We start from the raw sequence: 24,617 nt of genomic DNA, 5'->3' as shown, positions 1-24,617 counted from the left end.
GTTATTAGTAGTTATCAGGCAGCTTCAAGAAGCCTAAATGATTCATGTGTTGTCTTTTTTTTCTGTCGACTTACTAATTGTCTAATCATTTCTTGCAGCAGAAGGAGGTTATTTTTCTTCTTCCCTTCCTTGTTTACTATCCTGTGACCCTGCAGACCCATCTCGTGATCCTCTGGGAGACTTCCGACCCACAGCTTGGGAACCGCTGCCATAAATAACCAGAGCGTTCTCTCATGCTTCTTAGCAAACTCTGCCTACCTCCACATTTCTTCCACCGGCTAATTAAATATCGAAAACGCTTCCACAGAAATCAATACGTGAACGTCTCGTAACCCGCCATACCTCTGATCCATGATGTAGCCCAGGGCGGTGAGAGTGAGCAGAACGTAGCCGGCCATCCCCAGAATGGTTAACTGGGACAGCATCTAGGATCAACACACGATGGCATGCCATGAGAAATGCGGTCGGGAAAAAATACATTAGAATCTAAACCTTAAATTAATATCATGGCTGGTTAAGTTACGATCACAGGAGACTTTACTGGGAGAGCAGTCATAAACCGCACGGCTGCTTCGACTGTTTACTTGGCAGTGCCAAGCAAAACATGTCTGACCTTCAGAATAAGTGTACTGGCACATACAGTATCCTGCAGCAAATGCAATCCCCCTCTTACTTTACACTGACATGCCTAGTTTACATAGACGCTCTAATCATCCCAGATGGGTCTTGACAGGGGACTTGACCACAGTGGAAGAGCCTGCAGTTTGAATCCTGATAGCCCCGAAATGGAGCCAAAACAACCAACATCGGAGCAAGAAATCCCATGCAGATTCTCCCTGACCCTTTTTCTGGAGCGATTTGGGACGCGCACACACAAAACACACAGAGTACAGAACGTGATGTACGGTCTCATTCGAGTTCTCTAACCTACGGCCTTGGCTGAGGGCAGCAGCTGGAAGCCCGGTGTCTCCTGAGGATGCAGTGGGCTGTCAGCTTAGGTTTATATTTCTCCGACACTCAATCCGGAGCATAACAGCCAAATCTCACTGACTGCTCCCATACTGTACGGACCCAAAAGGCCATATATAGTAAACATAAAATCAAGCCATCAACAGGATGCAATAAAACCGTATTTCTTTGTGTTTATCCAATAGTCGTAATCTATAACCCCTCCCCCCAGGAGCTATATTATCTGAGCCCTCACATGGGAACGCAGAGGGATGATATGATTATGATTTCAGTGACTCAAACTGGGGGGGATTCTGGCATCGATCCATCCATCAGAGAGCAGGAACAAGAGTCACCCCCAGACTGTCCGAGTTTATTAAACTTGAGTGATCATTGCGTCACGGTTCAAAGGCTACGGATACAGTTATTTTTAGTAAGGCGGCGTAATGAGCGCAGAATTATGTCGGTTACAAGGAGGTCGCGTGAACTTATCTGTGTGGACGTTACGCTCGAGGGAGAAAATCCTTCCACAAAAAAGTCACAGAATTTATTTTAGCCTTCGCTTCATTCATCGCGATCATTTTTCTGAGCGTCAAAACCGCAGCCGAGGACAGAAACGAAAGCTAACATCTGGCGGTGGCGGCGGTGGACTGATTGTGTTATTCTGTTGTCCCCGGAGACGCAGCAGATTAACTCATTATTCGGCCCATTATTGCAGCTGTTATGATGATGAAGTTCATGAAAGCTCGCTGGACGGGTTTACCACTGAGAAAACAACACCAGCACAGTAGAGGAGTTGTGAAATGTTACCACACGGAGTCGCAAAGATAACACACACACCCTGCACTATTGATAATCTTTATCAAAACACCAGGATTGATTTGCAGATCCAGCCACATATTTATGCCGTGTTTTCTTGCCTCTCAACCCCCCCCAGGGCGAAGCGAATGCTGACTCACTGGTGTTAAATAAATAAAATACAAACAAGCTGCCATTTTGTTCCAGCGAAGTCCAATTTTAGCCCCAGAAATCGCAGTTTGCCTCACGGGGGTTTTACAATCAGTGCAAGCGAGCACCACCCTCTGTCCTCTGACCTTTTGGTTTGTGCGTGCCACGATTAAAAACAATAAATTCCTCCTCGTGCATCTCAAAGTCACACATTTCGGTTGCTATATTTAGTCTGTTCTGCTTCGAGTTAGAACTTTAAACCCGGAGCAGATACACGAGCTGCAAAGTCTGAGAGATGTTCTGAGATGAGATTTTATGACGCGGTTTAAAATCCCCCTCTCTGCCTCTAATAGTAACTGTTTAGCAAACCTATAATATAAAACGTACACGCTGGCCTGCTGGTGATGTAATTGAAGAGTAGCTTCACTTGTTTGAAATAACCATGTTTTCGCGGCTTCGAATTAACGCAAAGCCCATAAATTGTCCGGCAGTGTATCATCAATTGTCAGGCTAAATAAGTGCCTAGCGAACAGAACAGTGACATGATTTATTGTTGGGCCAGAGCGCTCACTTTGTTATTTTCCCTCCAAGTCCTGATTGCTGCATCCTGAAGGCTATTTGGGTTGGGAAATGGTTGACTCGACAATTAAGGCGTTTGTGTTCACTGCTGGACCACCAGCTGGTGTTTCATTCGCCGAGAGGGAGGGGAACCCTCGACCCTGGAGGGGAGGGGTAGGTGGATGTGTGTGTGTGTGTGTGTGTGTGTGCATGTGAGAGGAGGCGGAGGAGGAGGAGGTGGTGGTGGAAGGGAGGGGGACCACAACTGAAGGAGCACCATGGAGGTAGCGATCACAAAAAGACAGGACGTTTTATTTGGGAGTTTGAAGGGGCTGGGCGTGACAGCACTTTTTGGCTAACCAAAACTATGCCTGGGGAAAAAAGGCTTCCAAAGATAACTGCTGAGGAGACCTGTTTCTTTTTTTCCTCTTTTTTTTCTGAAGGCGGAGGAAGGGGGTCTTTTGGCCTGTCGAGTGGAAAATAATAGACAAAGGTTGTTCTTAAGGGGAATGCCGATCAGTCATCCTGTCATGATGTTAGACCGAGCTAGTCTTTTCCTGCTGGCTAAGTAGAGGACTCTGCTCGACCGTGGACCAGCCACAACAAACTGTATAATTGGGTGAAATAATGTTGGCAAACAAACACGCAGCACTCAGTCTTAAATTAAGAGCCCCCGGACCACCTTGTCATACTTTATATGAGGGATTACAGTAGCCTAAACATAACAGTAGCCAGCGTGTGACCAGGAGGTCACCGACTTCAACCCTGCAGGGCTGAAAATCCTACATGTACGTGACGGTGACACATACGTACCATCTTGTTTTCAAACAGGTCGTGGTAAGTCAGCAGCACCAACAGGAAATGGATGACCACATACACTTGTAAAGGCAGCGACCAGCTGGGATCATGAGGCACTTCCTCTCCGGTAACCTGCACATGGAAAATAAAACACGCTTAATTCCCCGATCGCTCGTTTTTTTTGTGGTTTTTTTTTTCTTTTTCTGGGAAGCAGACAGATTCTCACACCGGACGACATGCACACAACGACGATTCATTCAACTTCGTGTTTACAGAAACATGTTCAGAGACTGTTGGAGCTGATGACCTGACCAATATTCATCATATAAAAGTGGAAGTTGTTACAATTACTATTTCATACATAGACATATTGATTCTTCGTCTATTGTTCCCCAGATGTTTGGTCAAGTCTCTGCCCACCTGTGGCCGGTAACGATGGTATGGGAGTGCTCATTAACTCTCACGTACAGATCGAAGTTCAGGTTGCATGATTGTGGCGTTGACCAATCGTGTGCCGAGCTCAGTCGGGTTTTCATCCAGACTGTGGAGCCGCGAGTGGCGCTCAAGTTTGCACGTGGATGCAGTTAGTTGATTTAGTCATGTGCTTCCATTGTATTTTTGTTTTTATCTAGTGTGCTATGGACCTTTTTCTATAACTTTAGAACCGTTTATTTGTGACTCTTTGAGATACTTAATTTGTTTTCTTCACTTTCAATCGTAGCACACCGGCCCTTTAAGTTATAACCCATCAGATTTGGCGACACCTGATGGTTGCTGATTTTAGTAACAGGTCGTCGAGTTTCACTGGGCAGCAATCACGCCTCACGTGGCTTCAGTCAAGCAGACTGTGAGCTGAGATAATTAATCACGTCACGTTTAATAAAGAGGACGACCAAAAACAACAACGCTGATCACTGGCTGTCCAACTCTTAAAAAATCAAGCTCAGTTTGTGCTGCGTGCCGCCCTGTGTAGTCCTGCGTGCCAACAACAATAAAAACTTCTATACAGAGAGGCAGTGACAGAATGTAAATACAGCGAACAGCTACTGCTGAGAAAGAGCCATAAAACAGGATTAAAAATGAGCTTTGACATGATGAAAAACATGACAGATTATAACTTTAAGTGACACTGAAAGGACGATAAAAAAAACAGAATTAGGGCGGGAATGTGACAAAAAAAAAAAAAAAAAAGGAAATAAGGGAGACGACAAAAACAACAGAAGTGAGTCAGTGTGAATGTTTGAAAAGAAACGCAATCATTTCACTCGTAAAAGTTACGGAGCAACACGTTTGATCCTCCCTGGTGACATTTTTCAACCTCCTACGTGTTTATTTTCTCCATAACAGAAAAGTCTTTTTGTTTTGTTTTTTTCAGCCTCTTTCAGGCTGAATTTCAGAAGAAGAAGAAAAAACTGTTGAAAATTAGTTTGTTGCGTTCCATCTACAAAGTCATCCAGGATTTATTGGGCGTAGCGGTTTCCCCCAAACACGGAGGAACATATGAGTCCTTCTGTAAGAATTCCCTGAGTCACTTGACCTGTTTTTGTCTCGATGTGCTTCTTAACTACAAGTAATTAGGCCTGAGGGCTTCATGTTGGAACAGCATCGTTTTCAGGGAGGAAAAAAAATAGATGCCTGTCTCTCATTCAGGGGGTTTCCCAAGATCCTGAAGAACCAAACCACTGCATGTGGGTTCTCCCCCGCATCCCCATCTCCAGCCCTGTAGGTATTCCAGCATGCTGGCTCTGCTTATTCTCAAAGAGCTGAAACACGTTCGCCACCCCCTCTCCTTCTGCTTTACAGATATCAATGAGCGGCCGCCGCCACCGCTGCCGGACACGAAGCCTTTCAAGAGATTTCGGTTAAACTCCGGCTCTGTCCGTGTTTCGACTCACCCCGCTGGGTTTAAGGGGCCGATTTAATTGTAAAGGCAAAGAGGAGTGTGAAGCATGAGGGAACTAAAATACGTGACACCATCAGCGTTATTTTCAAAGCTAACCGCCGGGGCATTCAACTGGAGCCTGTATTTCTTTCTGCACACACACACACACACACACACACACACACACGCACACACACGTGCACGTTTACACTCGACTGCATGCGGTTTTAATCCCACAGACTTCGTTTAAAGATGGTGAAAATGAACTTATTGTGTTCCCTCTACAAAGGCTTTGCAGCTTTTATTTGATGTGGCAGTTCCTTGTAAAACTTTGGAGAATATTTGAATCCTTCAATAAGGAATGCTCTGAGTCATCTTGGCCCTTTTTTGTTTTGCCCGTGTCAAAAAGAAAAAGGACGTGTAATGAACCCTGAGGCTTTTATTGTGAAATTATGCCTCCTGCAGGGTCGATGAAATCCACCAACCTTCGGATTGTTGACGTGGTCGCCTAGCCGAGGTTTACCAGGTTTCCAGCTCGGACCGTTCATGAACGTTGACAGCTTATTGACGAGTTTCTTGTAGGCGTTGGACTTTCTCCACAAATATGAATAGTAGTGTAACTGAAAGAGAAAAAAACATCAACATACAATCAAACGCTACATTTAGCCGATCAATGTTAACTAAGCCGGAGCTGCGCTAACTAATCCTGAGTAGAAACGTCTCCGCCGTCATCGGGCTCGGACATCACTCGCGCTGCGTTCTGCCAACAGCGAGGGCAGCAAAAATAATCATAACATCCACCTCCAGGCATTTCGGTTTTATTGGCCTCCTTCACCTCAGCTGGGCAGCTTGTTTGGAGTAAAGTAATAATGTTATGGTTACAAAATTGCTACTCGGGGGCCAAGGAGAGAAACATGAGCTCAGGCCTCATCTGAAGGTGTTTATACTCTGATGGATGGAGGTGACCGGCGGCCGGCTCATGGTTACGGGAGACGGGACTCACCTGGACGTGGAGGATTTCAAAAGTTTTGATGGGGAACACCAGGCCGTACACCACTTTGTCTGTCTCCAGAGCAAAAGTACCTGAGAAGGACACAACAACATAACATCAGCATCCACCTGGAGAATATTCCCTCTGCTTTTAGCTTTGTTTTGGTCTCCACCGACTCCTGAGGGAAATATCCGACTCTTTAGCTAATCAAGGTATTTATTTATCCAAAAAAATTGGGATCATAGCTTCTGGAATCGACCTCTTAAAACTGTCTGCAGCAACTAAAGAGAGAAATAAATGTGCCAAAAGGGATTTCTGGGTAATGTAAACCTCAAAATTTAATCAGCTACCTCGAACCGACGTTTGGTGCAAAGTTGCTGAGTCGAGTGTGAGGGCAGAAGGCAGACCTACAGTTTATAGAGTCACTGTTTCCCTTCATTTTGTTGTTATAATGGGTCATACCACAACTTTTGGTTTCAATAACAAGTAATGACAGGGCAGCCGTTACAGCCACCGGTACAGACACAAACAGCAAAAACAGTTAGCAGAACATCTTTGAATACTCGGGAGGAGAGTTTGACATCACTGGGCTGCTTGTATCTGTTAAAAGTTATGCACAGAAGATAAGATTTAATATAAAGGTGATTCGAAACATCATAATTTACAGTTAAGAACATAAAACATAACTTTGGCATCAGAAATCTCTCTGTGTGGTTTTATATTAGCACAGTCTGGGTCTATTTTAAACACATCAAAGTGTTAAAGTGCACGACACTTGAACTATGACACCAAAAACACACAATCATACAGAACTCTGACAGCTTATCTCTTCTTTGAGAGAGTAGGTGGTCATAAAAGATAAACCTATTTTGCAAGAGCACACAAGCAGCGGAGTATCAGCACTAATCCAATAAACTCCAACGCACAGATCTATAACGTGTAGATAACACTGTCACATGATAACGCTCGCTCTAGTCAGCAGAAACTAAATGGAGGCATTGAAAAGACATAAGCAAATATCAATTAAAGATGATTTAGCTTACCAAATAATCGATCCCATATGATCAGAATTCCTCCATAATTCTTGTCAATGCAGTAAAGGTTCCTCCCTGTTGAGACGATGATAGAAATGATTTAAACTCTTAAAAAAATTATATATCTGATCTTTTATCATTCAATTATGTCGATCGGACTTAATTAAATATAATAATGTTCAGCTCACCGTGATGGACTCTGTGATGTTTCGGGGTGTTGAAGACCCACTCCAGAGGTCCAAGGTCTCGGATCAGCTGTCATAAAATGATAAAATAAAGTTGAAATTTTCTCTATATAGAATATGATCTGTAAGTTTCATCACCGCCTGACTTTTAAACCAGATATCTTGCGTGCAGAAGTGACATTTGGTCCTGATGCTGGTACAAGATGAAAGGTCATGGGTCCAAAATAGACAGGGTTGATCCTCAGAGGAGCATGAATGTGTTATTCAATTCTAAATTAAATTAAATTCTTGGACAAAAATGTAGGCCATGGGAAAAGTTTGACTTGAATACTTGAGAAGTGACTTGAGATTTGGTACCAAACAAAAAGTCAATGGGTCACCAAATTCTTATCGTCTGGGGATCACGAATGTCTGTCCAACATAATAAGTGGAAACTTTGACCTGCTGGTGATCGAAGAGGACACTGGCAAAATGGCAAAAAGAAAAGAAGGAACACATGGACAAAATAACACATGACAGGACAACCTGACACAGGTGACACTAACGAGGGACAGGTGAAACAGAATCAGAACTGGTGGGAAATCACAACAAAGGCAGGAAAGAAGAGATCACACAAGAGAAAATAAAACAGTAAACTCAAAACTGCATCAAAGATATTCAGTTTAATACAAGAAGAACAAGAACATGCTTAAAAACAAACAAACAACTGTCTGTCGACTGACTAATAATTTCAAGTCTAGACCGCTTATAACTTTTTCAGAACCAAAGACCAAAAGACTACCATGGATAACTGATGGAAGGATGATCATGGAACATGTTTCAGAGGTTTAGTAATATTATTCCTATAATATAATACCTTATTACACAGCTTTGTTAGATAACTATTGAATTACGACATTCTACGGTTTGTTATTTCTGTATATCAGACTGCTGCTTATGATGCAGTTCTGATCTGAGACTCGGGAGGACCACAGCGGACACACTACAATAATAAAATCAGATTTAAATCAATATTTGGTGTCAAATTATTGATTTCTTTTGTGAGCAGCGGTGTAATAAACTGAATAATGTACAGCAAAGGGGTCGTTACTGCGAAATAAATCCCGACTGGATGATTCAAGATCCCTCCGTGAAAAGTTTATACTTTCCCAAATATTCATGTTTTGTTTGTTTTCCAGGGCAAAGAGCTCAAATGAGTTGCACGGTTCATTGGAGTCTTTACGGACTGGTAGCACAGCAAATAGCGAGGGATGAGGAAGAGCTGCCAAGAGCAGAGATGTTAATGGTAATGTTTAAACCCAATAACACACACACAGACAAAAGAAAGCATGCAGTGAATGCAGCGCGAGTACTTTTTGTGCATAAAAACTACCAACCGTGAAGCGTTTTCTCTTCTTAGATATCAAACAGATGCACCAGTGAGTCATTAAAGATTACAGAGGTCACGGAGCATATTTCACACAGTTTCTCTTTTGGCTGCAACTCTTACGATATTTTGATGTTTCGCATCAATACAGACAGACCTCTCGAGTCTGGAGAAATGTGCACGGCTGGACAGAATTTCTCAGTGATTCATTATTTCCATGTAATGGCTGCGTCTGGCAGCCGAGCGTGAGAGTTTCATCTTGAATGAGACGGGGGTCTCCACCACTTCACTTGCAGCTCTTGAGGCCGGACTGCTGCAGTGCAATAGCGTGCCAATAAATTACATGACATCAAAAAAAAAAAAAAAAAAAAAAAAAAAAAAAAAAGAGCCCATAAAGGAGGCATAAATTACATCCCTTCAGAAAATTGTGACTATTACGACTGTTTTCACTAATAGTGCACTAAAAGATGGAAGGCGTTCCAAATCCATTCATTCCCTCTAAAGATTGTAAAAGTGATACTCGCAGTCACTTTAGAAAAAGGCAGAGAGAGAGAGTGGTCATGCTTCTGTTTGGAATATTTCATAAAATCTCATTATTTTTTATTGAATGCAGGTTCCACTGAAACACAAAGGCTCGGCTTAGCAGACGGATTAGTATTGGCGCAGGGAGAAAAGATAACTTTACAGACTTTTCTCAGTCGTGTTGCCTTTTTAACTGTGCGCGGCGGCGGTGAACGGAACAGTGAATTCATACAAAGCTTTACGTTGACTGACTATGCAACATATTAAGATACATGCATACAGCATGAAGGCACTACAAACGTAATAAGAGCAAAAGAACAAGTAATACACCGAGCATGTTAAACAATAACTGAGGCACAGACTGTTCCTTTAAACACATCAAACATGAATAATTTAACAAAAACTGAGCAAAGTGGAAACAAAGTGGAACACTTTAGTCTGCATTCATCAGGACCTTCTGCAGGCAGCAAAAAGCTTGTATCTAATGTTGTGATTCATTTTCAGTCTCTCCTGGATCACACATGAGACACTTTCTATCCTCCTCTGGAATTGAGTGTCCAGTTTCCACCACTAGAGGTGAGATACCACATCCATCTGACCCGGGCACAAACAGACCTCTGTGCTCCGGATGAATAATCCTCTGAATCAGACTGTACATTCTTAATTTTGGATTACACAAAACATCTGCTGACCATTTCTGTTCTGTGATTTTCAGACAGTATCGTTTTAATTTGACTGACACTAAATGACAAATGGACTGTACTTATATGTAGCACCTTTCTGCTCTTCTGTCTACTCATGGTGCTTCTACGCTACATATCTCATTCACACACTGACACCGAAAATACAACGGCTCCGCCGGCCACCGAGCGTAGTTCACGCATAATCACGCGATATTGCTGGTGTCATAAATGACAGGATGATTTTGGACACCTGAAAAGACGCCCGAAACCTCTGACCTGTTGACTTCAGGTCGGCCCCGCCCATTATGATGTGTTCTTGTAATGAAACCCGATCCGCGGTGAACACAGAGTATTTTATTTTGAAAATCAACCAGGGTTTTATTTTGTATTTTGTTGCCAATTTCCTTCCCCGCACTATCTGCTCTGTGCTGCATTTATGCGCCGTGCTCCGGCGTCCGTGAACAATAGAAGCTCTGCGTATGTGTTGCGGAGGGCTGCTGGTCGCCGCAGTCGTTCCGGAGCCGTGACGCAGCTTTACCGGAGACTGTGTGAGCTGACACATTGACTAACATTGAAACGTATCGACTCCGTCGCCATGGCGGTTCTGCATGCAGTGTATTTTAGGGGTGATGGCCCCGAGAGAATTTTGGAGGTTAGTATCTTGCTCAAGGACACTTTAACTCTGGGAATCGGGGATTGAACCACTGATTGGCGGGCAATCTGATTTACCTGCTGAGCCAATGTTTAGTTTGTCTGTTCTAGGCTACCGTAGAAACATTGTTGTTCAGAATGGCAGACTAATTGGGAGAAGACCTGTAGATATAGAGTAGAAATGTCATTCTAAGGCTGGACCACAACACAAACATCATGTTAATCATTATCTTATTCCTGTCAGAGAGAGTCTGCTGATGATTGATGAATCTGTTTAAATATTTACCTCCGTGTGGATCCAGAACTGGTAGAGGAGGTTTAACTGGATGTGAACGGCGAAGATCGAGGGGGGCACAACCAGAGCCAGGGGCAGGTAGAAAATCTGAGGAGAGAAAAAGAATGCAATACACAGCTGACAAAACTCCTGCAATATGTTCACGAAAACCTCATCGTGTCTGTTTTCTTTCTTTAGCACATTGCATAATACAAAAACACATCGCGCCTTTTTATGTGCAGCAGATGGGACGTTTCCAGCCTGAAAATCTTTAATATACGACCTCAGTAACAGTTTCATCACTGCTCCTGATGTGTGAATGCTGGTAGAAAACACACACTTTCTGTATTAGGTTATGGGATTGTTTTTCATACACAATCAAAACATATCCTCTGTGAGCTACAGCTGTGCTCACACAAGTCTGCAGCTCACAATTATGAAGAAATATATAAACCACTACAAACTGCTACTCAGCCCCAAAACACACTGAATTATATATCAATAACTTGATTTACACAGCACATTTTAAAACAGAGTTTACAACGTGTTTTGACAGACGAGCACAAACTTATTATTAAAAACAACAATACGCCGTGAACAATAAATCTGGGAGCCTCATCTCCTCAGGCAGGTTGAGGTTGAGACGCCCTGGCCTGGCACCACCAGTAGGGCCTGACCTGACGGCTGCAGACTGGCTGATCAGGGGTCAACAGACCCAGATTAAACGTGATTAAGTAAAATCTGAAAATCAATTCTAAAAACAAACGGGAAGCAAAGTGCAGAGGGGGAAGGGTGATGTGGCGTCGTCTTTTAAAACCAGTAAGAAGCCGAGCTGCAGCATTCTGAACTAACCGGAGACCAGAGAGTGACTTCTGGTTACTGAGTGCAGCAGTCGAAAAATTAGTGAATGAAGGTCCAGGTCAGAACGTGACCAAAACAATTTAAGACCAACAGTAAGTTAAGAATATAAGGGCTTGCTGGGCGCTGTAGTTTTTAGTAGGAGTAAATTGTGCATTTTAAGCTGCAGATGCACTCCTGAGTATTTGCAGCAGCAGGACTGCGTACAGGAGATCGACTCAAAATAAACTACACAGATCGATAATAGAGGAACATGCCGTCCAGTGCAACAGTGTGGCTCACTGATGTGTTGTATAGTTGTAAAACTAGAAAACTGTGTTTCCTGTGGAAAATGCGGTGTGTGTATACCTGATGCAAAAATGTGAAATGAGCTGAAAGATAGTAAAAATAGTGTAGTAAAGTTTAGAGTTTGATTGAAGTCTGTAGGTGAAAGTCTGTAGAAGTCGTGGACGTTGAAAGTGTTGAAGGTTTGTAGAAAGATTTTATGTTTCTGCCATTCAGTTTAATGTAAAAATCTTGGAAAAAGTTTAATATTTTAAAAAGCATGAAAGCTGTAAATTAGTAAAATACACACCATGATGTGCTGAATGAGCTGAACGTTGTGATATTTTAATGGTTTCTGTAGCACAAAGTATGTGGGAGCAGTGGAAGTTGAAAGTGTTGAGGGTTTGTAGAAAGATTTGTTGTGCCAAAAATTTGAATGTGGGAAAAGTTGAATATTTCAAAAAGTACGAATGCTACAAATGAGTAAAATAACAGCCATCATGTCCTAAACGAGCTGAATGTTGTGATATTTGAATGGTTTCTGCAGGACAGGGTATGTAGGAGTAGTTATGTACCAAGGTGTAAGAATAAAAATAAAGATTTGATGCCGGTTTCGACATAAACACGATATCTTACCCATGATGTGAACTGCTGGGTGAGCGACTGTCTGAGGGCGGTGGTGAGGTTGTAATACTCTGAACTGTGGTGAACCTGGTGAGCAGCCCAAAGGATGGCCACCTCTGGAGAAAACAGACACATAGATCCATCATAAAACAGGAGTCAGAGAGTCCCAACGTCTTCTTAAGTTATCACCTCATCCACCTGCTCATTAACGAGTTCATGAGATTCATGCACGGGCCTTGAACCCTCACATGTACTCACATATTCATCACCACCAAGTGATTTATCTCTAAAAATCAACCCTGCTCCTTCCCCCAGATGAGAAACTGGACACTTTCATCCCCAGAAGGAGTCGTTTCGGTCCCGCTCCTGGGCAGCGGTGATGAAAAGCTGGAGGCCTGAGTGAGGCTGGCCATTTGGTGGAGAGGAGGGGGCTTTTAGGGCTGTTATGACGGCGGGGGTATTCGGCTGCAGCTGGTTAGAGTCCAGCCTGATGTCCCAGTGCTCCAGTTTACATTCCTCTGCTGTGTTGTGATACTTGCTACATTAATATCTGTGTTACACTTCATTTTAACATCCAAAGGGAACATGCTTGTTAAGTTTCACTGGATCTCCGGGCTGTTTTCCGGACCACCCCGTCTGGTCTGTGCTTTTTGGCACCTCCCGTCCACTTTGGCTTCTGCAGCCGTACAAGAGAGAACAGTAACCTTCAAATATTGCAGAACCACAAGGCCCCATATAGACTATGTATAGTAATGTATTTGTTGTAATAAAAAGCAGCCCGAGTTATTAAACGAGGTTTAAGTTTTTTACGAGGGAGCCTTGATGCGCGCTGGGATTTGTGATTAAGGGATCAATTATCAAACAATTAAACTTGGTGAACGCATGTGGTCACATTTGGGTGGCTCAGAAGCTAAAATTCTTACAAACACACATGATCTGCATGAACGTGTGTGTCCCTGCACACACACACACACACACGCTTATTTCAGGCTTGATCATCCCGAGTTTGACATTTTGGAAAATTTGCTTATTTTAAGAGTTTAGACGACGCCACACTCATGTCACTTAGCTTAGCACAACTGCTCCCAGCCGAGAAATGATCCAGCACAAAACAAAGTGTTGTTCTGACATCATGTTTTAGATGTAAAATTTATTAATTAGTGACCTTTATGAGTGCTGTTAGCCTCTGTGTTAACATAAATGAGTGGCATCGATGTTCTTATCCAACATCTGACTCTCTGACAGATACTGAATAAAGCGTATTTTACAGAATGTTGCTTGCAGTCGTGATTTTTTCACATAGTAACATTCAGTTATGTACACTTAGTGCTGGTTCACACCTGAAAGACTGAACCGAGGTTCATGTTTTTGTCACGCTGTAAACATTTGATCAGAGGGCGGTCGGTAGCGTAGTGGGTTAAGCGGCCGCCCCGTGTGTGGAGGCTATAGTCCTCGCTGCAGCTGGCCCCGGTTCGAATCCCGCATCGGACGGCTAATTTACTGCGTGTCACTCCCCCTCTCTCTGCTTCCTGTCTATCTTCAGCTGTCCTATCAATAAAGGCATAAAAGGCCAAAAAAATAATCTCAAAAACAAAAACAAAACATTTGATCAGGTTAGTTTTGCAATTATGAGAGCATGCCATGCACTAAAAAACTTTATGTGCTGTCAATTTTGGAAACTAAATTCGATAAGTGATTTCATTTTAATACTATAATAATATTATGGCATTATTACCAGTGTCACCAACTTCAAGCACAATATTCAAGTCCTATTTCAGTCACTATAGTGCTAAAACACAGTAGACTAGTTACATATGAAGTACAGTGTGAGAGCCATGCAGGTAACTCACACGTCACAATAAAAGCTTCGCAGGAAATGAAAAGATTTCGTCTACTGAAATCCAAGAAGGCTTTTTGATTCGTAAGATACGAGTCTGAAAAACAGAAGATGGAGGCTTCATACTAAAATATGACCAAATATAGTCCAAACCATCCAAACGCACTGAACCATGGTTCAGTTTGATCCAAACTGAGAACACGTCTTTTGACGGACTTCAACTGTTGAACCGTGGTCTGCAGGAGGTTTCACACCTGTACGTTTGGTTCGGATCAAACTGAAAGGTCCTAAACGAAACGAGGTGTGAAAGCAGCCTCACATTCGCCCAACGTGGAATTACTTCTTTCCATTTCGAGAAATCATTCCTTCAAACTCCTGTCTCGCTGTTTAATAAACTTGTGAATTGTATCAGGGCAGGCAGTCGTCGGTCCCGACGGGTCGAGGGTCGGCTGCACCTGAACAAACACACTGCAGAGAACTGAAGGTGTGTGTGCATTGTAAGCAAAGGGGTACCACGATCTGTCCGGACTCGTTTCCAATCAATGAAACTGAGGCGGAATTCCTCAAGTGTTTTTTTTTTTTTTTTTTTTTGGGGGGGAAACCTTGTGGAGCTCCGAGAGAAAACTACTGCTCCCGAGCAATACTCCACACCTTATTTAATGGGGTTATTGCTGGATTTCATCAGGTGTGAGAGGAATAAATGTCACAGGGAGTGTTTTCGGAGGTGTCACGTATGGTGTTAAATGGCGTATTTTGGAGTGAGACGAAATGGAAGCAACAGGGTCGGATTTGATTTCAAACTTTATTTGCCCTCTCAAAGTAAATGACGGACAGCGTGCAGACAAGGCATGAGTGTCAGAGGAGGGAGGTAAAAAGGAAAAGACTGACTGCAACTACAGCAGAAAAAATGATGACTTTCTGCTCCGGACCATGGGGGGATTCAGAGATGAACTGTCCTGCTAAGAGACACATTGAGAGGATAATCCAGCCTTTGTTTAATTCCAGCAGCCTGAGTCCTTTTTGCTTTTTTTCTTCTCGCTGGAATCGCGCTTGGCAGGGACCCGGACGAAGGGCGGCTAAGATTGATGCTCGTTGTCATTGATAGGAAGTAAGAACCGCTAGGCTTCACTGCAAGCCCATGTCCTCATCTCTCTGACTCGGCGGGACGCTGCATAGTTTGGCAGGGCCTATTCAGGAGGGAAGCCCCTTTAATGGTGAGAACCAATGCCACAGAGCCCACGTTCCCAGCAAGAGCAAGAGAAACGCTGAGGACGGCACTTCCATCTGGCCTCCAGCGAGCCTCGGCTCACGCTTTCTCAGGAATAACAAGCATGAGTGCATGCTAATCAGGTGATGGACCCTTTTTACAGTTTTGAGACTGCATTAGTCATTAATTCCTAACACCTAACACACCATGTTTACCTGATAGGGACCTCTAGTGGCTGTGAAACCTTTCAAAAAGGCGCTGAAGACAATAAAGAGTGCTGTTCGCATCCAATTTTCTACCAAGAGTCGATTGTTTGTGCACAAACAAACCTTAATTTTACTAAAATAAGACAATTTAAGAGTCAACTTGAAACAAACTTTACAGCAGCGTTCATTTCATCCACTTTTCATGGATCTTGCTCGCTCGCCAACTAAGTACGTTATTCCTCTAACTGGAGGATAACAGCCATCAACATCCGAACTTTGAACAACACACAACCGACATCCATCAATGCTGCCAACAAAGACTTAAAGCAGTTTCTGTTACCTCACATCAAACCATTGGCTTCTGGTGTTCCCCCTGTTTCTTCACCATGCTAACTGCCTACAGTAGGAATAAACTTGCACGCATCATGCCTTCAAAATGATTTGGTCTCCCCACACCGAATCTCTCAAGACCCCAACAGCAAAACCATCACACGCAGAGCACACGGTACCACAGCCAACCCTTCAACCCATTCTTCAGACTGCTCCTGTCTGGTTGCAGATACAGATCCCGGGCCTGGAAACTAGCACAATATGGCAGGAGTAGCATCACTTAACAAAACAGCTTGGTAACTTGGTAATAAATATAGGGACATGTGTATCAGATGTCTCTTTTGGTAGTTACATGGTGGTGTATGTGGATTTATCAATGAGCATGACGCCATACTCATCTGAACCACAATTATTCAGCATTGAAAAATTACTTTTAAAAATAATTTGAGATGTTTCAATTCACCTTAATTCGTTCTGGGTGGAAACACCTGGACAAATAAACCAAAAACATCTGCATGAGCAGATACCACACAGACAGTTAGTGGCTATAGTATAAACATGATAATGCACCCTGAGGTGTTCTGATATAACCTATAATATATTGTCATGTATCTGTTACTCTAAAACAAGCCGTATTGTACCGGTATTCACCACCAGGCTGCGAGAGAGGTGATGTAACTCACTCTAAGCTTTTAGATTGCGCTGTTGATTTATATCATGACACATAATCAAGACCTATAAGTCATAATCAGTCATGTTACGTGACTGAGTTAGACTTTAACGGAGTCTGTTTACGTCCACCTCAAACCCTTGTCAGGAGCCGTGCTTACATAACGGGAGTCGTATAAACGCAACAACCAAAGTCCTATTGAGCTCCATAAATTTAGCTCCAGTCGAAGCCTGCAGCGTCGAGCACCAATATCAAACTGTACTTTGATAATGCTGCTATAAAAAGAAAGTATGACTGTCGAAAAAGAAAAATAATCAGCATGGAAAGAGGTCATAATCGACTGTTTAACCGCCGAGACCTTATGAAATGCTTTAACGGTTACATCAATCAGCCGCCTGATCATCACCCTCAGCGACAAACTCCTGGCACGGACGAACAAGTCGTCCTTCATGTGCAGCCCTCTGAGTGGTTGGCTGCCCTGTCAATCACAGGGGTAATGGCCTGTGAATAGCCCTCCAGTGTTTGGATTGGAGGGCTCTTGGATGGGGTGCCAACCCAAACAGCGAGCGCGGGACTCAGTGGGACAGTCGGCCAACTCCCTTATGCCGCTGCCATACTTCATGCTGTCCACACAGCTCAGTCACACACACTAAACTAAACACACTAACCCTGGTCAGGCTCACTTGCAGCTCTCACAAACTGGGGTGTAAAAACTACGTATAGAAAGCGAGAGCGTTTGATTACATCAACTAGCCGACATCCTGAAATCCAAACCGAGACGTAAAAGTGTTTTAATTATTAACACAAAGGAGTAATCATGATATATTTAATGTTTAATGCCATAAGTACCCAGAGTTTATGGAAGGTTTTAAATATTTGATATAATAATGTCCAGTAGGGGGCAGCTTAACCCTGCCAGCACTACTTTTTCTTTCTGAAAGAAGACCGTCCACGCCAAGGTTTGAATCATAACGCTGTAAATGCAAACATAATGACAGGCTGTATTGTATTTCATTTTATTTCTTTTTATTTAGGAATTTTAAATCTTCCGTAGAGGCGAGCAGGCATTTCTTGGATAGAGTTCGACTTAATGACAATTCGAGAGAAAGAGAAAGATGCCACAAAGTGTTTCACCACTCTCGCAGAGGCGACATTACATTTAAAACATGTACAGTAGGGCAGGTCAGCCGAACAGACAAAACAAATTACAGAAAATTCATGAGGGGAAGGATGTCATAGTACACGGCGGTGTTGGAAAGAGCAGTTCAAAAAACACAGAAGAAATGAGCGCATAGAAACCAAAACGTAAAAGGATGGTAAAAGGTTTCCATGGATCGTGGTCGTGCCTGGATCGTGGATCGTGGTTGCACCTGCTGTCGTGGTCCTGCTTGACGTCCACCGCTGCTAACGTTATTATTATTAGTCATATCCCCTTCTCCCTTTCTCTTTCTCTCTGAACCTAACCGGTCGAAGCAGATGGCCGCCCACATACAGCCCGGTTCTGCTCGAAGGTTTGTGCCTCTTTAAAAAAAAGAGTTTTTCCTTGTCGCTGTCGCCAAGTGCTTGCTCATGGTGGGAATCGCTGAGTCTCTTTAAATAATTTTATACGGAGTACTGTCTAGACCAGAATAGTGTCCTGAAATAACTTCTGTTATAGTTTGGCTCTATATAAATAAAACTGAACTGATAAAGTCTTTCAGATACGCCGCAAAACATCCGACTATAATCATCCACTGCAGCATTACATGTTCTCACAATTACACTAAGTACTGTACCAGAAAGTAGCTCTGCAAAACTTAAAATCCTATAGATGTTTACTACACACAGTCTGATAGGACTTTTTTTTGTGAAATATAGATTGTGGCTGGACCCCGTTTTATATTTCACTACAGCACCGAGGACCAGCCATCATTTTAAAATCATTCCCAGTTTGGAAACATGGAAAATCCTGAGCTTTGTAGATAGTTTAAGTTGTCATTAGGGTTGCAAAGGAGTTAGGAAGGAAGTTAAGCTGGAGAAATATGGAAATTTATGGGAATTACTGGAAATTGTGGGTTATTTAAACAAACTGTATCATATTGAAACATAAATAATATTTATGTTTAATAAATTAATTCAAACAAATATATATTTGTTTGAATTAATTTATTGAACAATATTATGTAGTCCTGTTAAAGGCCAACCTTCAATTTTGTAAATTCACGGTTCATTTCCGTTTATTCCCATACATTCTTGTTAATTCTCATAAATTCCTGTTAATTCCCATGGAAAGTCTCAAACTTAAAAAAAAAAAAATCCCGGAATTTTGCAACCCAAGTTGTCATCAATAACTGGAACCAGAAATATCATCTCACCCATCAGTACTGCCCATACAGAAGCTGTTTTCTAGGACTGACCAGGTCATGACGACATTTCCACTTACATAAATTGGTATATATATTTTCTCAAGTAGCTGTACTGTTTGTTCTTACAAATGAAATATGTATTTCTAAATATTTTTGTGCCATTTCTTTTTTTTCTTTCTGATGGTTACTCGGTTTAAAAAGCTAAAAGTTTCACATATTTGGTATGAAGTTAAAGGGAAAGTTGATTTTTTTTTTGTGTGTGTGTGTGTTACGGGAATTTTAAAGAAAAACCTTTAAATAAGGATGACTGGATTCAAAGTATCAAGACAATTTGAATATATAGCATCTAAATGGTTTTCTTCAACATAATCAGTAGCCAGTATATCTCCAATCTAAATGTCACCTCTCTGACTCTGTTCTGAAATCCCTCATTCATACATTAACCTGAACGTTACCTTACCCTGCCAGTCTCAGTACAACATCAATAAAGGAAAGTGCCTTCAAGACTTGTAATAAATAGGAACAAACATCGTATAAGTTAAAAACATCTAAATAGCAGTGCAATCCTGATTTTTAGAACATTGTGGTTGTCAGTTTCTTTCTGCTTTTGGAGGTGGAGCTGCTCTCAGTGAACTGCAACAACATTCAAGAACTCGACTGACTTAAATATAAAAAGCAAAACTGCCGCTGGCTTTTAACCTTTCTGATCACTTGACTCAGATTCCTTGACTTCCTTTCTACCTCAGATCTCACCACGCAGCACTGACGTTATCACGCGAATGAAAAAAAAAACTCTCTTCTGAAACTTAAAGTAATCCACATGTGAGGCATTACGGCTCATATTCATCCTTCATATTCACACGTCATCCCTCCAATCAGTGGGGCTTTATCCCTCAGCGGCGTCAGCAGTGGAAACGTCTTCATCTGTCAACGCTGTTGACGGAGGGAAGTCCGTGTCCGTGCGGCGAGGGGAGCACACGAGGGCAGCAGACAGCCGGACTGTGGCCTCTGCTGAGCTCAGCGACCCTCTCGATGATCATAACACACTTCTTTTCCACACTTTGCTTTAATGCGGTACACGCCGGCCCTGTGGACGTTATCCCTTTGTGATGTCTAGCTCCGGTCCCCCCGCTCGCTCTCTTTTCATCGCGCTCACAGCAGACAGAGAGTGACCTATAGATCACTGTTGATGTTATCTCTGCCTCCCATGAGGCCTTTCACTTGGTCTCTTCTGCTGCCGTGAGCGAGCCCCCCCACATCCTGACCCAGACCATACCGACAGAACCTGCAAACTAAGCGGGGGCCCGGATTCTTTTGTCAGCCGTTACAACCTGCAAGCGGGCCAGGAACTCGCCGTCACGGTGAAGATTTATGGAGCCTAGGGGCAGGTTAACCCCACTCTCCACCCGCACACCCCGCCCTCTCCACCCTGCCACACCAGCCAAGAGGAGCTCCTCTTTAAACAATAACATCCACATCGGCTGCTTCTCCTCGGGGACGGAGGACAAGCGGAGGAGAGCGGAGGAGTGCTGAGCACATCTGTTTGTCTTAACAACGGCTGCTGTCTGCAAGGCCGAAGGAGTGCGAGGGGTGTGGACACAACAGCAAACAGATACACAGGATGTCGTAAGGTGCTAGGAGAGCAAAAAAAAAGAAGCTGAAGTCGTCCCGACATGGAAAAAACTGCTGAATGCATGAATATAATGAACAATGTTGTTATAGATATATCTTTTTTATTTGTGTTTTTACAGTTTTTAAACAGTTTTGACACATTAGACATGTTTAGATCTGCTTTTAAATCAAAGAATGTTGGGGATTAAATATCAACTGGACTAACTCAACTCATGAGATCATGCAAAAAAAAAAATCCATCTTGCCGGGCTTCAAACTATTAATTTGTGTCAAAACACACTGGTTACAGACCAATCAGTGTCTTTTGAGGAACTACCGGCAAGTAATAATATAATAATTAGAGCAATAACAACTATATCAGTAGTAGGAATGAATATTCTTCTACAGTGTCATCAGTCTTATTCTCCTCATTTCTATCAGAACTAGATTAGATTAGTTATTTGGTTTGTTGATCTGATCGGCTGAAGTTTAACCCCGATACACTGCGATGGACAGATGTTTCATCCCGTCACACAGACTGATCATCTACCCCCAAACAATCAGCAAGACAGGGTCGAACAAACACAAGACTTTCACCCAGGAGACCGCTGCTTGTGTCCTTACATGAAGCAAAGAGTCAAGAACTATCTTAACCTTGTACTTATTTTAACCCCCATCCACAGTCTTTTCCTAAACCTAACCATGTAGTTATTCTGCCGAAAACTAACCAAACTGTGACAGTTTAAAACTCGTAAATTGTGAAATGTTTCTCAGGCGGTTTTATTTTAAAAAAGGTCAAAAAGAAATCCTGCACATGCAAAACTGGTGCACGGCGTCCACTGACCAACCTGCTGGGGTCAAACAATAAGTAAGTTTCTGCCTTTAGCACCAGTATTTCTATTCTTACCTTATCCTAATCACTCCGCTTACACCTCAGTCATCGATACACAGCCACTGTTTAAACCAACAGCAGTCAGACAACTTAACAGTTACCTGGTGTTTCTTTAGTGTTGACAAAACATTAGAAACGCAAGATTGAGGACGTCATACGCCAATTCAGCATCCCTGTGGTCCCTCGTTTATCGCGGGGGATACGTTCTAAAAATAACCCGCAATAGACGAAATCCGCGAAGTAATCAGCTTTATTTTTTACAATTATTATACATGTTTTAAGGCCGTAAAACCCCTAACCACACACTTTTATACACCTTTCTCAGACAGGCATTAACATTTTCTCACATTTCTCTCTTATTTAAACTCTCAAAGTTCAAACTCTTGCAGATTTAACAAAAATAAGTACAATACTGTATTAGTAAATAAAAAAACCAAAGATGAAAACCTGTTTTCAAGCCCAAACATTTTGAACAAATGTAATTTTAATAATCAATCTACGAGGTTTGACACATAAGAAATTATTACCAGTAACTCACGCGTATTTCTGAACGCATTTTGTACAGTAGTACCTTAGTCAATCAAAGACACCGAACACAATGCGCGATCATACTGTACAGTACGCTGTAAAAAAAATTACACTAAAAAAAAATCAGTGAAACAGCGAGACCGCGAAAGGTGAACCGCGTTATAGTGAGGGACAACTGTAATCCATAAAGATAAACTGATGTTTCTGTACAAACTACAACAATTCAAGAACTGGTTACCAGCGTTATTTATTTATTTATTATTATTAAGAATGAGATGAACAAACATGAAGATTTCTCACTAAAATAACCGTTACCTCAATAATGCACTGTCACATGTGCTGTTCTACTGAATATCAGCACGGCTGTGCTGATATTCAGTAGAACAGCACATGTGACAGTGCATTATTTCATCTTTAAGATAAACATCCTGTTTTAACAGCAAATTATTTAACCTTGACCTCGAGGTGACGATGATCCTCAGAGAGCAGAGGCAGCAGCAGCCAGCGTGGTGAGACGACTGCAGCGTAACTCCATTACCTCACATATAATCAGAGTACGGACAGCTGACTGGTTGATTAATGGCTTCAGCCTGGTTGGCATGGCTGGATATAGATGCTGCCCCGAAGAGCAGAGCTGCTATTAGTGGCGCTTGCGATATACGGTTAGAATAAACAGAATCAACAGGCCTGTCAACAACACGGCCACATTCGAACCGAGTCGGTCTCCCGTTCACCCAAAACCATCGGTTTCCAGAATAGAAAGGGTTTCAAACGTATATAGTTTGGTCTGATGGTGAAAGAGGACCGGAGGGAGAAGCAAGCAGAGAAACTGTGGGGTGCATTTGTTTTTTTATTCTTGTCAGTCACCGGGTTATTGAATCAATGTGTTTATAAAAAGAGGATTTGAACGTTCTTAATACATAAACCAGTGGTTAAACGTGCAGCAAGGCTCGTGTTGTTTCAGGCTTTCTAAAACTCTGTCATCTTTGCATCATGCACCAATGATACGAGTTTGAGCAAAGACCACAACTGTCACAAAAAGGGAGACTCCTGAACTTCATGCAGAGCTGCAGGCCTGCAGACAGCGGCAGCTCACTTTCCTTTTTCAATCCGCCGCTATCTCCAAGATCGCAGCATCTGGCAAAAGCCGAGCCCCGAGCCGAGTCGTCATGCGTCCTCGGCAAGAGATGGCATCGGCACACACGACATACGACCGGCGGCCTTTCAAAGTGCTTTTCCACTTAATTATCTTTGAGCTGCACTTTCATGTGGAAGTCATGAGAGAGGAAACTATGCAAAAGAAAAAAAAAAAAAACTGGCCATAAATCTGGTTAAACTGAAAATGATATTTTACGCTGAGGCTAATAAGGGCTCGTATTTCCCAGCGGAGGATGTCACTTCTTCCTCTTTTTGCAGATTTCTATTGTAATATTTCCCTTATTATAAATTATTAAGATTTATAGCTCATATGTCTTGATGCAATAGGATTCAAGATGCAGCGTTCCCGCTGTTCTGAAGCACTGAGACGGGCAGCGTTACACGACAATTCGACACTCATTAAACTGCTGAAAAATACTTTCTGCCCGCATCCTACATCTGTCTCATTCCTCAGTGCTTCATTATAGGCGACATCCATCCCACACGGTAGAATATTTTGGTTGATCCTTACTCTGGAAAGAGCCCCGAGGTCAAAATCTGGTTGACCGAGATGACCTCGGCTGACCAGAGTGAGGAGTGAGGACCGCGCTGGCCCTGTCCTGCGGTCGGGGAGGACTTTGGTAACAAGGGGAAAAGCTTATATCCTGAGCGAGCGCTGCGGGCGCTCAGCACCAGACAATTATCTGCGACCCCACAATGTTCCATAATAACAACCCCAACAGGCTGAAAGAAGAGGAAATGAAAGTAAGTGGAAAAGTTTTTTTTTTCTCTCTTTCTTTAAAACATAAAAATGATTCTGCAGCTCAAAACTAAAAAGAATTCCAACCAAATGTACCGAGCAGATATGCAACGCTGCAGACGTCATTTCTTCTGCATCGTTAGACAATGAGGGCAACGACGGGAACACACACATCATTAAAACCTCCTCATGAATGTGACTCAGCAGACACATTGCCACTGCGCTCCTAAAAATAAGGTCGAAACATCAACGTGTGCAGCTTAACCTGGTTTCCTGGACCGTCAAAACACGAGTCCGGAGTTTGTGTGTGATCATTCAGGCTCAAACGCTGAAGGCCAAACACTCCAACTCGTACTGAAGTGTGGGTATTGGTCATAAAACAGCCTGCACATGACACGCTCTCCCACATACTCACAGTGCAACACAAAAACGATCTGACATTTATAACGCGTGTGTGTTTTTACCTGTTCTTCCTAATTTGTCTCGTGTTCTAACTCCAGCTGACAGA

General features: G+C 42.7%; 1 protein-coding gene across 1 annotated transcript in view; it reads right to left on the bottom strand.

The window, feature by feature from the left end:
* agmo (alkylglycerol monooxygenase) overlaps positions 1-24,617 on the bottom strand; it is a 51,195-nt gene that overhangs the window by 16,098 nt on the left and 10,480 nt on the right. The window contains exons 4-11 of the mRNA XM_019279134.2: positions 12,599-12,702; positions 10,853-10,948; positions 7,348-7,414; positions 7,169-7,234; positions 6,138-6,217; positions 5,620-5,754; positions 3,268-3,384; positions 343-425 (exon numbers count right to left, since the gene is read on the bottom strand). Of these exons, the coding sequence (XP_019134679.1) occupies positions 343-425; positions 3,268-3,384; positions 5,620-5,754; positions 6,138-6,217; positions 7,169-7,234; positions 7,348-7,414; positions 10,853-10,948; positions 12,599-12,702 (748 nt within the window). The remainder of the gene's footprint in view (positions 1-342; positions 426-3,267; positions 3,385-5,619; positions 5,755-6,137; positions 6,218-7,168; positions 7,235-7,347; positions 7,415-10,852; positions 10,949-12,598; positions 12,703-24,617) is intronic.

Source organism: Larimichthys crocea, chromosome XIII, assembly GCF_000972845.2.
Source record: "Larimichthys crocea isolate SSNF chromosome XIII, L_crocea_2.0, whole genome shotgun sequence".
NCBI lineage: Eukaryota > Metazoa > Chordata > Actinopteri > Sciaenidae > Larimichthys > Larimichthys crocea.
Note: the sequence above shows the minus strand (reverse complement) of the source record. Positions and strands in the feature narration are given on the sequence as shown.